Source organism: Pseudoliparis swirei, chromosome 17 (genome assembly GCF_029220125.1).
Source record: "Pseudoliparis swirei isolate HS2019 ecotype Mariana Trench chromosome 17, NWPU_hadal_v1, whole genome shotgun sequence".
Lineage (NCBI taxonomy): Eukaryota > Metazoa > Chordata > Actinopteri > Perciformes > Liparidae > Pseudoliparis > Pseudoliparis swirei.
In genome coordinates this window covers 11,775,609-11,790,196 of record NC_079404.1, presented here as the reverse complement: position 1 = coordinate 11,790,196, position 14,588 = coordinate 11,775,609, and the positions used below count along the sequence as shown (strand labels likewise).

Below are 14,588 nucleotides of genomic sequence, written 5' to 3'. Positions count from 1 at the left end.
GAGAGACCCTGAGAAGAGCCACAGGCGTTTCTCCCATTAGAAGTGTTTCTCCATTAGACTAGAGCTGTGGAAAACCATCATTATTTGTTCTCATCTCTGTAAGTCCTTTCTCCCTCAGCATACATGGATCACAGAGCTCTGGACAGGGCGTTGGCCCGTTGCACAGCTAACACGGAGAGACACACGCGGCACATCTCCATTCCACTTGACCGGCAGGTTTTTCAGCTGGAAAGTAGTCACAGGCCAGGAATCAAACCGGCTCTGTGTCGCTGTGAAGCAACGGCGCTACAACAGAATCTGCCGAGCACTGTTTGTTTTTCATTGCTACAACAACGTCTCAGAGAAGCACAAGCACAGGTTCTAGGTCATAAAGTTCTACTGTTTACTGTGAACTCATAATAATAAATTCATGTATAATTCTTGCAATCCAATGAAACACAATTGAGATCAGCATAAATCAATGATTATCAAACCGTCTGCATGTATAGACATATTTAAATCTTCCCTAATTCTATTATCTGCACACTGTTGCATCCCCGATCTCAAAATAGTGAATAGTGAGTCTGAAGAAATCTCACTGGAAGTTGCTCATTGGCTGCATCCACCAACAAAGTTATTTAGCCGCATGTATTTTTAGAGCATGCACATTAGAGGCCTTCTTTGTGACCTAGCTAGCTAACATACTAGTTAACTTTTCACATGAATGAAAATATGTATATACTGAGAAGGCCCCTCTAGACTGTTATTACACCACATGGATATACAGGACTGTCTCAGAAAATTAGAATATTGTGATGAAGTTCTTTATTTTCTGTAATGCAATTAAAAAAACAAAAATGTCATGCATTCTGGATTCATTACAAATCAACTGAAATATTGCAAGCCTTTTATTCTTTTAATATTGCTGATTATGGCTTACAGCTTAAGAAAACTCTAAAATCCTATCTCATAAAATTTTAATATTTCCTCAGACCAAGTAAAAAAAAAGAATTATAACAGCTGAGTGTTTGTCAAGGCTCAGGAAACCCTTGCAGGTGTTTCGAGTTAATTAGACAATTCAAGTGATTTGTTTAATACCCTACTAGTATACTTTTTCATGATATTTTAATATTTAGAGATAGGATATTTGAGTTTTCTTAAGCTGTAAGCCATAATCAGCCATATTAAAAGAATAAAAGGCTTGCAATATTTCAGTTGATTTGTAATGAATCCAGAATGCATGACATTTTTGTTTTTTTAATTGCATTGCAGAAAATAAAGAACTTCATCACAATATTCTAATTTTCTGAGACAGTCCTGTATTTCTGATAATACAAAGAGTGATTTGGGGGTCGTTGTGGCACTCAGACAATTGTATTCCATTTTTTAAACCATTCCAACAGTAATGATTGTTAATGCAAACAAATATTGTTGTGCAAGTACGCGTCATGTGATACTGCAACACAGAATGTAACCGCAACACTAAAATCACTCCACAGATCCAGAAGCTGGATACAATGCTGTTTAACATAGGGTGGCATTTATAACTTTTCAAATCCTACATTTGGGGGCTTTAAGAGAAAGTTTAGTCTATATTTACTGTGTTACATAAACAAGTTATTTAGTTATATATTTCAAATAACAGTAAGTAAAACACTAACTGACTCTGTGTAACACCCTGTTCTGTTTCTCCTGTGTCTCCTCTGTCTTGATTGTTTCATTCCCTGCACCTGCCCTCAGCCACTCTTGTCTCGTTACTGTCTGATGTCGTACACCTGTTTCCCCCCCCCCTATATATTGTGTCAGTCTTTCACTTGTCTCCGGTTGAATTGTCGTCTATAGTTCTGTGTCTTTTGGCCATAGTCTTTCTTGTTAGCGTATATTCTGCCTGTTCTGACCTTGCCTGCCTGCCCTGACCGCTGATCCTCTGCCTGCCCCTTTTTGGACCTTGTTGTTTTTTTGTAAACTTTTGCCTCATTAAAGAGCGCTATTTGTTATTTACGTTGAGCCCTGCCTGTTTCTCTGTGCCTGAGACTCACCCCGCGACAAGAACCTGACACTCTGACTCTCACATCCCCAGGACAATTTTAAATATCCTTGCAGATCTTTTCTTTTTAAAATATATACTCATTTTAAAACCGTTATCGGTTTAACATATTTAAACATATGTTTATTGTTTTTATTACATTTGTATTGTTTTATTCTACCTCTGTGTATTGTTATGCACCTTTCACTGAGTCAATGTTCACCGTACTTGGCAAACAAACAATTGTGATTCTGATATTCTATTTATAACTGAGATCATGAGCCTAAATAAGGCTTTCACACAATGGTTTAGAAAACACAAGTATAATTTTTTAATTTTTTATTATAAAGAACAGAAGTTTAAAGACAACTCAGACTTGTGAAATCAGATAAAATAAAGCTGAATAAAAATGCAGACAGCCTTTTTATACACATATATTTTGTTACCACTCTTCAAATCACATCGGCGTTGTCTTCGGTAAACTTGTAGATCAAACTGTTCCCAGAAGTGCATATTTACATGGACATTTCCATTGATTTGAACAAACATACATATAAACAAAAAACCATGATTTCCTTCTTTGGGCTCAAAATTCAATTCAGCGTCCACTTTTCTTTCCTCTATGGACGATTCCTCAACCTCCGGGGTGCTGGCTGAGGGGTCCCGCTGGTGGGGTTGAGCTGAGCACACCCAGAGGTGAGGCAGACACCTGGAGCTCCTCTGAGACCCGCGTGGCCCCCGAGTCCAGGCCGGCCCACGTGTCCCCTCTCGCCCTGCTTCCCTGGCTGGCCGTTAAAGGCTCGGCCAGAACGTCCACGCTGACCTGCGATCGGGGCAAACGCGTTGTTTAGTCTCCAGGCCTCTCTGTCTGCTCGCTGAGCTGACTAAGACTATTTCACAGATTCCGAAAACAGAGAATTTACAGAGAATTTCCTTCTTCTTTTTTGGTAAATATCACACCCTTACAGTCACAACTCACTAAGCTGAATATAGTTTGTAAAATGACATACAGACCCAGATGAGGACATCTATTGAGGCTCATTTTATTAACCAATACATCAAACAAGAGTATTGCATTAAGTATTTTATAATTGGAAAATAATTTACCCGTTGGTCCCTGGTCTCCAAAGTAGCCAAGTAGGCCATGACCCTTGGGCCCTTTATCACCTTTCTCTCCTTTGTCACCTGCAAGCCACAAATACACACATACACACACACACACACACACACACACACACACACACACACACACACACACACACCCACAGACACACATTGGTCTAGACAGCAGAATGGCCAAAGTGCCATTCCCCCAGGTGTGAGCTCCAGTGAAGAACACATACATGTTGATTAAAAACCATATGTGTTACTGAGATCATTGTTAAATAAATGTTTAAAAACACCTTGTTAATATTCTTTAATTTCATTGACTTGGCACAGGAATGTGGCATGCGTGTGACATAACGCTCAGGCCTCTCTAACCATAAATGAGGACCGCAAATTTACGAATTAGCCTATACCAGCTTTACAATATTTGATTCGGCAGTTTAGTAAAATGCAGTTCATGATGAAAGGTATATTTAGTCTGTTCTTTCCATTGGTGGAAATAACAGAAGGAGAAGAAGTCAAAAACCTTGACTGGATTCTGACTTGACTGGCCCTTTACTTTCATGTATGTATATATATATATATATATATATATATATTGAATATATGACCCACAGAGAAATATCCCCCGACTGCAGTTCCCGTCAGCGCTACCATGCGTATCAGTGCCTGTTTACTCACGTCTTACTTCTCTAGCTGCTCAGCACTAAACAGCAGACAGAATAATTAGCTTCTAGCAAGTAAACATAGTGGAGGATTCAGTCAAAAACAGTTCATCAGATTGCCAGAGAGAGAGAGTGTAATGTTGTTCCATGTCTGCTGGATGTGTAAATAGGTGTAAATAGGTCATAATATGTCAGTGATATGTTTACAGCTTGTTCTCCTATCACAAAGTGGCCAGCAGAAATCAAGGCAGCTTCAAGTACATCAGGATCCAAAGAGTTTTTCCACCACTTGTTCTTCCTCAAAACAATCTGTCAGGTTTGTTTTTCGCACCTGTTTCTCCTTTTCGGCCCAGTTCCCCGGCTTCTCCGTAGAATCCCGGCAGGCCCGCTTCTCCATCAACACCCTCATTACCAGGGTTACCCTGACAACATCATCAGTAGGAAAATACATCGTTAATCTTTTTAAGTTACTGTGTAAATCTTGCTACCTTGTTTTTCTTCCCAGTTGCTCCTTTCAAGTGGTCAATTTAGGTTTCACAAAAAAACTTTGTACGCTATACATCACAGTTCATGTGTTGTCATTAAATGCCACAACATGAGGCTTATGGGCCATAAACTAATATAGTAGAATATGTTGTATATAGAGCATTTATCAGCATTGTCATAAAAGAAGTTGTAGATCATGAATTGGTTCTACTTTGTATAATAATGTGGAAACGTCTTTCCAATCCAAAGACAGCCTTTGATACTCTCCAAATAATATTCAACACAGACCAAGTGTCTAGTCTGTGACTCTATCTGTCCTCATGGGGACGTGGAAAACCGTAATGTTTTCATTCCAAGCTTTTCTGCCAAATACTTCAGCCCCCGTCGTCCAGTCCAGACCCTTGCAATGTGTTCGCATTTGACTCAGAGGGACAAAGGAGAACAATGTATGGAGAATGTTCTGCACTCCGGCAACGTGTCTCAGCTAAAGGTCCTAAAAAGAGGAGGTGGAACCCAAAGCAATGATGGTTGCAGCCGGATTCACCTTGAACAATGAAATCCCAAACAGTAAAACTCACAGGAGGTCCGGGCGGTCCTTTCTGTCCAATGGGACCGGGGGCCCCCATGGGCACGTCCCCATACAGAGGACAGACTGCAGCACAAGTCCTCTTCACTGAGTTGGCAAAGGTGGACATCTGCTCCAGGATCACTCTCTTACAAACCTCGATCACGTGTTGAGCATGGAGGGTCGGGCCCTGTGTGACAAATCATTACCACATCCATCACTGGAAGGGACCCAACTGTGGGACATGTAATAAGCGGTGTTACAGGATGGGGTATGCTGGGCCAATGGCTGCCTCTCAAAGGCAATACAATGAAGAACCGAAGCCAGCAATATTTCCTGAGGCTCATTATGGATTATTAGCCACACTAAATGAAACCCTTGCTGTGAGTGACGTATAACTACAGGCTAATATAGAACTCTTTAAATGGGCTTTTGACACCACAGTTGTAACTAAACACCGTGTGTGTGCCAGTCTGGAAATGTATACACCGCTGCTGTTTCTGTGCCATCAGTCACAGATAGATGAAGTGTTAATTATAGTAGAGACTGAAGAGCAGTACTATGAAATCGTAGCTCAGTAATGTGTCACATTAAACAAACAGGCTTGATTAAACTTACTGGTGGACCCGGGGGCCCCTGAAAGCCAGCGAGTCCTCCTTCACCTCGAACCCCCTTGACTCCGACAGGACCCGATTGTCCAGGTGGGCCCGCCGGGCCGCGCCTCCCCCGACCTCCCTGAGGACCCTGCACAGCCCTGTCTCCAACCTAGAGGCAGTGCATCCATCAGAATACAATGAGATATTTGTTCAACATGGACACAATTGTTATTGAAAGCAGTAACAGCTTAAAATGTTTATTGGGTCATATGAATGGGAATAATAAAACATAGTAACTAACAGAGTCACATAGACAGAGAAGCAATCTAGCAAGTAACAGAATATCAGTGGTACAAGCAAATTATAAAGATGTAAAAATGCAAAACCTGCAATTGTAGAAACATACACAAATGCACAAACAAAATGTACATTTTCATTTTGGTGGAATTGCAGGTGTCACTGCCCTTATCACATCTCTTAATATGCCTGTAATTTAATTTTGATGGATTGATGTTAGAATTTTCAGACTATTCAGTTTGCAAAGAGAGAATGTGATGAATATAGAATGAAAAGTTGGAAGTCTGGCAGGAATATTGTAATATTACAAAGCCCAGACCCACATGTCGTCTCTATTTGGTGACCCATCACAGCCAAGCTACTCACTCGACGTCTCTCAGCTCATACGTATTACTCAAGGGAAGGAGACAGGGTGTACCAAGACTTTTGAGTGCTAGTATGTTCCAGAAATATTATATGTGTCAATGCAGCTCTGACAAAAGAACCACAGCTCACCTTTCCTTTTGGGCCCTTGGCTCCTTTTCCCCCCTTAAAAAAAGAGTTGATGTTAGCTTTGGCCACACAAAACAGCAACCTCAAAGTAATCAATCATATGTAATGATGAGCAGAGAGGATGGAACATTTGTAGGTAGTACCTGGCCACCTTTCACATCTTGGATTCCCTGTATTCCGATATCACCCTGCGCAAGGCAAATACAAAATAAAGTATATTTAGAAGCAAATATTTGATATATTTGAAGTTAATCTAATAGTAATAATGTAAGGTAGGACACCATACATCTTTAAATTCTCTGATTTGCAGATCCTGTTTGTATGCAGGTCATGAACCAGGACATATTTCTAGAATATCTATTTGTGTCACTAAATGTTGATTTTGATGTCATTCAATTTTTTATGGGTAATGGATGAAGATACCTTGGACCCTTGTTTTCCAGGCACACCCACATGTCCCTGTGGAGAGATGACATGGTTCAGAGGCCTGAGAGAAATTAACTGGTGTTTGGAAGACTTACAAAAATTTGTCTGGAACACTTACAGTCGGTCCCGGTGGGCCAATAAATCCAGGTCTTCCTGGCATCCCAGCAGAACCCTTGTAACCTCTTGGGCCCTCGAGAATAACACATTTATTAAACCAACCTAAGGGACTGCTTTATTCTTTGTTGTCTTCCTTTAAGATGGCAAATACTTTACGTACAAAAGGTATTATGTGCTTGACTTCTGAAAAAGTGACTTACAGTTCGGCCTTGGGGACCCATTTCTCCTGCAGGCCCGAGGGTGCCTTTCTCTCCCTGTGAGAGACATAAACCACAAGAAATGTATCTGACGAAAACAACTCAATTGTACACATTTATTTACAAAAACAAACCATAACGGCAAGTTACCTTTGATCCACTTTGTCCAAGTTTTCCACTGACACCTTGTGGCCCTTGATAAGCCTGTGGGGAATAGATAACACTTCACATACCACCATTGCACTGCTTGTGAACTCCATTAGTAAGATATTGTGATCAGCAGAACCCAATACCTCTATTCCTAGATCACCATCTCTGCCTGCTAGGCCCGGATCTCCCACAATGCCCTAGGAAGACAATATCCTAATTATAAAACAGACACATGGTTTCGGGGGTGTAAGAGAGCACTCAGGTATGTCAGCAGTGAATCACCTTCGGGCCGATGGAGCCACCTCTGCCCACAGGTCCATGGATCCCCTAGTTTTTACAAGTTCAGACAAAGAAACACAACCGTTAATAAAAAGCTTTTTTTAAATGATATTTATGAAAATCAAATTGAACAAATATGAACGCGTGATTTTTATGGCAATGTGAGTAATTTGTGATACATACAGGCTGCCCCTTCTCTCCAGCGCCTCCCCTCTCTCCAGCATCTCCCACAATACCCTGTCAAATCATCATTTAAAGCATCATAAGTTACACATTTGATGCAACACAGTGACTCACCAACTCATGTTGATACACTTAAGATCCTCAGATCTCAACCAAAATCCAGCCACATTAACTTGTGTAAGCCAAAAACACTTTTCCAATGTTTTATCACATTAACAATAATTCTCTGGCTCTCTGTGCTCACATGAGGGAATTTTGAATGTTGAGGACAGATAATGAAGAGTGTTTCATCCTGGATTATTGAACGGACAACCACCAACCTGCTTTCCTCTGGGCCCAGCGCTCGCTGTTACACCAGTGGTCCCCTTCTCTCCCTAGAAAACGCAAGCATGATGGAATTCAATCACAATGTCTAGAATAAAAATAAGACAGAAAAGAAAATATGTATACCTTAACTCCTTGAAACCCGGGAATCCCTTCGTGTCCTGTGTTGCCTTGAGCACCCTTTGAGGAAGCCAGCATGTTATTAATACAATAAAGACCTTGCGAAGGGGCTTACCACTGTGTCTGCAAGGTTAACTCACAACGTCTCTCTGGTTTCCCGTCTCTCCGATGTCTCCATGTGGTCCACGTACTCCCTTTAAATTGGTCAGAATGCCAACATTAAGGGTTATCCATAAAGTTGAGCAAACTGAACACAAGTCCAATGAAAAAGCTGTAACTTCATGAGTTGGCTGCATAATGAAAGAGGTCTAATTAAACCCTGAGTCAGTGCAGGAGTTTACCTTGAAGCCCGCTGCCCCTGTTAATCCCTTCAGACCCTGAGGACCTCTGTCTCCCTGTTAACACAACATGCCATTAATACAGAGTTTTGATATAAATAAAATGATCTATCTGAGTGGGATGAATTACCATTTGGCCCCAGAGTCCTCTCATTCCGTTCTCGCCTTGGATTCCTTCTTCACCCTGAGGACATGTGTGAGGTTGCATTAATGCGCTCTGAGAACGAGGCACACTGAAGTGTAACCCTGGTGGGAGCAGAATGGCAGATCTTACCTTCTGGCCGGACTCGCCAATGTTGCCATAGTCTCCTGTGTTTCCCCGGATACCCTGCAAGACATGTTTTACTCAATCTCAAGCAAGACTGACGCTTTTTCTTTGTGAATCGACCATCTCGAGAAATAACGGTAAAATACAAAATGTTAACCCCTGTTTCTAGAGAGAAACTCACTATTGACTTCTGGAACTGTTCAGACATTTTCTAATCTAGTCAAATGCCCACAAATTTGTAGCGGATTTTTTCTGCAGTCATTTTGGCGAGACAGAACGTGAACAAAAGAAGCACTCTCAAGGTTGCATATATGATGCTCAGGCCAGGAGAGATTAGCTTAGTTTACCATTAAGACTGGGAACAGGAGGGATTTAAACTGGCCTGGTTCTGTTCACTTCCAAAGGGGTCTCTCTGCCTCCAGTCGTTGGACTAAGCTAAGCCAACCATCTCACGGCTGGAGCCAGCACAGATGACAATGGTATTGATTGTCTGTGTGTATTTCTAAAACGTTTCCTATAAATTCTAAAAGATTCTAAAGCATGCCATAGTTAAGTTTCAGGGACACTAACATTAGCGGGGGGAAAAACCCAAGCATGTTCACCAGGATTTTGGGAAACATAAGTCATAAGTATAACAAAATGCGCCCGACTGTATTGTTAATACAGATGCTGACTTCCTCAGTTGTACAAGGAAAAGTGTTTCCCTGTTGGCAGTATTTCCCTGAGTCAACAAAGAGATTAAACAAGTTCCAGGATGCCTTTGTGTTGTCGGTTTATTTGACCACCACGCCTAACTTTAAGCAGAGTCAGCTAGGCGAAGGTTAACCTCAGAGATGGCCGACAGTGCGGCGTGAGGCACAGCCGTGAACTTTACAATGTTTGAAGGCAGTATAGCTCTGACGGACAAAGGACCACCCACCACCTGAGATGGAGCGTTCATATAACTGTGCCAGGAAATGCCCTCCTTGGATGCTAGCAGGAGAGGAGGTAAACATGTTGGGGCTCTGGGATTCACATGCTGGCAAGAAGTCAAAACTCTAACGAGTTACATAAGACAGATGTTTACTCCCAGATGAGCTACAGCTGCTACTCAGGACATGAATATGTAGCGTGTACAGCTCTGGAAATGTGCTCTGAATGAACGTGGGTCTGGAGGCGTACATGTGTTTGCTCAGGCAGCATGGGGGATTTCCTTGAGTGCAAAGGGCATGTTAAATGCCAAACGATCACATACGTATACAAAATAATGCTCCTTCTTTAAGCACATGTTCTCTCTACACTCAGATCGGTTCCAACATAACACCGACTGCTAAGCATGATGAGATGAACAAGTCATAAATTTAAAGTGGAAAAATTCACGTCAACAGGCCACAAACGTGAATGTATTTGTTCCTTCATTGATGCGTGAGTAACTGGCTCCTGCAGCAGAATACTTTGTTTTTTAGCTTTTTGTCAAACATCTCTTTTTATAACTTGATCTTCCTGTAAGGGAATTAATCCACACAAATAAAAACATTAAAGAGAAACATTTCACAAACTAGTAAAGCACACTAACGCTACTCATTAGCAGACACTGGGGGGGTAGAGTTATTGCCCAACTGCCTGGTGTTCCTGTGTGTGTGGGATTCATTACATTTTGCTCAGTGTCTTCCAAATGGAAACGCAAAACCATTACAAATCCTGTGATCTCGTTCCAGTTCCCGTTAAATCGTATCTTCCCAACAGGCCGGGCTCTGTTTTAAGATGCAAATGGCAATTTCAGAATGACAAAAACAAATGTATTGTCACATCCGTATCATTGTGTGTTTACCTTGGCTTCCCCCTAAATCTTTTGCAAAGCGGACATGAGTTTTTAAACTTTGAAAGGAACCTCTATGTTTACTATCGCCAAGCGCCTCTGCTTCCAGATCTGTTTCCATCCTGTCGGGTCTCAGTTGTACTTCTGTTGCCATTTTCCACAGCTTTGCCACTCTGTCTACTTTGTCGATGACCCATAATTCAGTTGAACTATTTATTGTACAGCAAGAAGAAGGGGATGCTGCTAACGCCCGTAGGACGAGTGAACACCATTCAACCGGTGTAAAACTAGAGTTGATATTCGCATGGCTGAGAGGCATTTAATAAATGTGATTACCCAGTTTCCGTGTCTTCCTTGGTCTCCGGCTTTTCCTGGAAAACCTATGTGACCCTGCAGAGGAATAAATATGTCAACACAGATTCAACTTGAGGATGGTCAGCCAATATTCACTGTACAGGTTTGTTAACCTTTGGTCCTGGAGGTCCTTGAATGCCAGGCTGTCCGTGCATGCATTTGCAAGGCGCTCTTCCAGTGAGGCCGATCTCCGCGTAGCCTCCACACTGCAACAAAGGCAAGACAAAGGTATTACAACCAAAAACACGTCTCCAACAGAGAGAGTGAAACCATGTTGGAACTGACTCACCACACTGGAAAGCTCACAGCAGCCCTCTGAATAAGCCTGCTCTGGGTCACATGACACCTTCATCTGCTGGAGGTCCACCTGGAAAAAGACAGGAGATAATGTGAGAGACAAAATGATATCCTAAATCAAAGGAAGTTAAAACAATATTTATAATATATATATTTATCCAAGCTGTGAACTTACAGACACAGAGCGGTCTCCTGCAGCCCGCTTAACGATGGAGGTGTACCCTCGGTGGATGACTGGCCTCGGCTCATCAATGGACTCCACGCGGACCTCTTCACAGTCTATAAGCAGCTTCACCTGGCTGCCCTTCACACTCAGTGCCAACTTGTGCCAGTCTCCATCAAAAAGCTGTTCCACGCCATGGAAGGTCCTCAGCATCTGGCTCCCATGGGGGCTTGTGGAGAAGAAGTCTAAAGAGCGCGTGTCACCCTGGAAACGCAGGCCAACTTGCTTCCGACCCTTCGGGTCACTGACCTGCCACAGGTCCCAGGATTTCTTGGCAGTGTCTTTGGTCACCTTAAATGTTGCGATGACAGAGTAGTCGGAGGGAAGTCCACCTGGATACACATCGCTGTGGCAGAAGGGTCGGGGTTTAGAGAGCTGGGGGCTTTCATTTGTATAAGAACAACAACAGAAACAGAGCTGCTTGGACTTTATATTCAACTTCAGCATGTGACATATTTCTTTGTAACTTTTTTTTATTTTTTATGTAATGATGCAGTATTCATCAGATGGCCAGTCTTTGTTTATTTAGTTTGAACAAAGCACATGTCCACTTAAATCGAGGTAAACATTCAGGATCTGTAGGCCGCGCTGCATTCACTGCAAAGGGGTTTGAGAGTTCAGTGATAAACAAAGCAGAGAGTCCACCGCCCTGCAGCAGCTCTGTGAGGCTGCTTTGAGCTCTCAGCATTTGAACATGGTCAAAATAAAATGCTTGCATGTCACAATTTAGCTTTAAAGAGTCATTTATTAGTCTGAAATGCATTATTGTGCTGCAACTCCGGTGGATAGTTTCAAGCGTCTGACCACTGGCTGCAACGCTGATGGTGCGCTTTGTTTGTGACCAAACCCAGCATATGGGAATTTACTGGGAGCTGTGATGAGAGTCATCAGTATGTTTTTCATTGTTATTATTCTTATTCTTAAAAATATGTCTATATTTTCTATTGACTGTACTGTTTAATGTAGGTCCCAAGATGAATTGCTGTCCGTTTAGTGTACTCCTAATGCGGATCCTATAATACACAAAACTAAGCAGTTGTCACAGTGTATTACACTAACACACCCTGGAGTACACTTCTATAACACTGCAGCCAGGTGAGAAGGTAAACTACGTTAGATCAGTAAAAACTAACATTTCAGGCGGTGTTAAGTTATTCCTTCATCAGCTTCATTAGAAATAAACGGGCTCTGGCAGTCTAATACTCTACCTCGTGGTCCTCCGGAGGTGGATAGAGGGGTTGATGCGGTAGGCCACCGCCTCAGGTTGAGAACCGTTCACTCTTCTCACTCCTCTCGACTCAGGCACATGAAACTCCTCCAGCAGATCAAAACCTCACAGCACAAACACTGAGCTCAGTTTGACATCACAACGATTTAGCATCAAAGGTGCAGCACGACTTCTAAATCGCTGATATCACTGATTCTTTTGAAATGATTACTCATTGTCATTATAAATTCCATCTGTTCACAGGTAGAATTAGCTCATTTAAGAAACCCATTAACAAGAAGAGGCTGTTTATTAGATTTAGTGGATTTGGCTTCAGAGTTCTAAACACAGGACGCTTCATTCATGCCGCAGCTTGAAAGAGATTAGCTTGGCGGTGGTGTTTCCTGTAAGGTTAACGTGTCTGTGAGAGCTGTTGAAAGACTATGATCACAAATATTAAGACTGAAGTAGAAAATAACAAAACAAACTAATCTATGACAAAGAAAAACGTGATACCTCTTACTGTTGCATGTTAACAAGTCACCTCTCTGTGTCTTAACTCTGCAGGCGTGACTCATTGTTTCACTTCCATGTATTACAGTCAATATACCAGCAGAGCGAAATAAAGCAATGTTAAAAGTCACAGCCGTTTACATTGAACATATTACTGGGATTAGTATTTCTCAGCACTGCTGAAACTATTTCTGTACATTTTATCTGTGGACGCCATGGGTAAAATGTATTTATGGGAACAGGCAGACTATATGGAGACTCTGTGCTTTAAAGGTTTATGGACACAGCTTAACCCCAGGGTGATCTCTTGACCTCTTAGTGTCCACACAGGCATTGGGAGCAAGAATCATGATACTGGGTTGACTGTTGTGAAGGCGAACAACGGACTCTGAACTGACAAACACCGACACCTGCTGCTCATGATGCTGTAGTACACTGTTCAGCCTGGAAAACTGTAGTCACTGCAGATAATTAGTGTCTGTAATTATTTTCAATTCTGTTTTATATGCTACATTTATTAAACATGTAAAGAGCTAATAAGGGTGCGCTGGCAAAGATAGCGACAGCAGGTTTAACAAGTCCAACTGTACATAAACAGTGTATTGTTTTGGAAATAATCCAGCGTTGGTGTTACTTTTTATAGTGTAAAATATGTTGTAGTCATCAAATAAGTATGGAAAGAAAATGTAAACTTACTTGGCAACTTTTGACATTGGGTCAGTCTGAAGAAGGCAAAAAGTGCTGCAAACACCAGCATTTCTTTTGAGGCTGGCATTTTATATTTGTTGTAGTCGGGGGTTAGGCGTGCCTGCAGTACAACAATTCAAGAAATTAGTAATTCAAGAAATCAGATTAACTGAGATATGAGTTAACAGTATGTTGTTACATAGTAGTCAGTCACTCACATTTGTTTGAATAGTATTTCTATGAATATATTTTAAAGATTTAGAAAGAAGAAAAAAAGAAAAAATGTCACGTTAAATGTATTGGCCTCATCTTATCAAAACTGGTGAAATTGTCATTTTAAGATGTTTAAAGACAAAATTATATAAATATTATAAATTCTTTGTTAACCAAGGTTAATCATCCTATGTTATGATAAGAGTGTGTCCACTGAATTGAATTGTCCATGCAATCATTCTCAAGCTTTACCAAAATAGTGAAAAACAATTACGCCAATCACAAAATAATCCTCCTTTTGATTAGCAACCTGACATCATATAAAACCCCTATTCATGTCCAGATGAAAGAAAACAAATAATAAATGCAACATTCAAGAGAAATACTTCATTACTCACATATTCCTGAAGAAGAAAGTCCCAGGGCTCCTGCAGACGGGTCTTTTTCAGTTCCTGGTGTGAGGATATATCCCACTCTAAAGTGCCATCCCGGCCCAGTGAACAGGAGGACCATTCAAACGAGGAGCTCTGGGTCTCAGACGAGCCTAACACCTGAGCGCCACTCTCCCTTTGGTCCCCAGGGGATCTGTCGATTCTCATAGGCCAGTTACACCTACAGTCACTCCAGGTCTCGCAAAAGGAGTCATCACATTAAGACAATGCAGGTGAACATATCCTGTAT

The 14,588-nt window shown here is 41.6% G+C and overlaps 1 protein-coding gene across 1 annotated transcript; it reads right to left on the bottom strand.

Moving 5' to 3' along the window:
* Positions 1–2,329: 2,329 nt before the first annotated feature.
* Positions 2,330–13,782, bottom strand: zmp:0000000760 (collagen alpha-1(IX) chain). The gene is made up of 26 exons (XM_056435936.1): positions 13,704–13,782; positions 12,496–12,619; positions 11,240–11,633; positions 11,057–11,134; positions 10,881–10,973; positions 10,750–10,803; positions 8,622–8,675; positions 8,478–8,531; positions 8,351–8,404; positions 8,150–8,203; positions 8,016–8,069; positions 7,886–7,939; positions 7,566–7,619; positions 7,386–7,430; positions 7,247–7,300; positions 7,104–7,157; positions 6,957–7,010; positions 6,758–6,829; positions 6,637–6,672; positions 6,357–6,401; positions 6,217–6,249; positions 5,447–5,593; positions 4,842–5,018; positions 4,109–4,199; positions 3,113–3,190; positions 2,330–2,828 (listed from the first exon to the last, which is right to left on the bottom strand). Exons 1-26 carry the CDS (start codon positions 13,780–13,782, stop codon positions 2,626–2,628), a joined length of 2,289 nt encoding a protein of 762 aa, XP_056291911.1. The 3' UTR covers positions 2,330–2,625.
* Positions 13,783–14,588: the final 806 nt, after the last annotated feature.

Excerpts from the sequence above, each read along its gene's own strand:
- zmp:0000000760 (XM_056435936.1), bottom strand. The coding sequence starts at position 13,782 with ATGCCAGCCTCAAAAGAAATGCTGGTGTTTGCAGCACTTTTTGCCTTC. Across the intron at positions 7,940-8,015 it reads CCGGGTTTCAAGGAGTTAAG|GGAGAGAAGGGGACCACTGG; the intron begins GTATACATATTT and ends TGCGTTTTCTAG. Across the intron at positions 6,402-6,636 it reads CTGGAAAACAAGGGTCCAAG|GGTGATATCGGAATACAGGG; the intron begins GTATCTTCATCC and ends TGCCTTGCGCAG.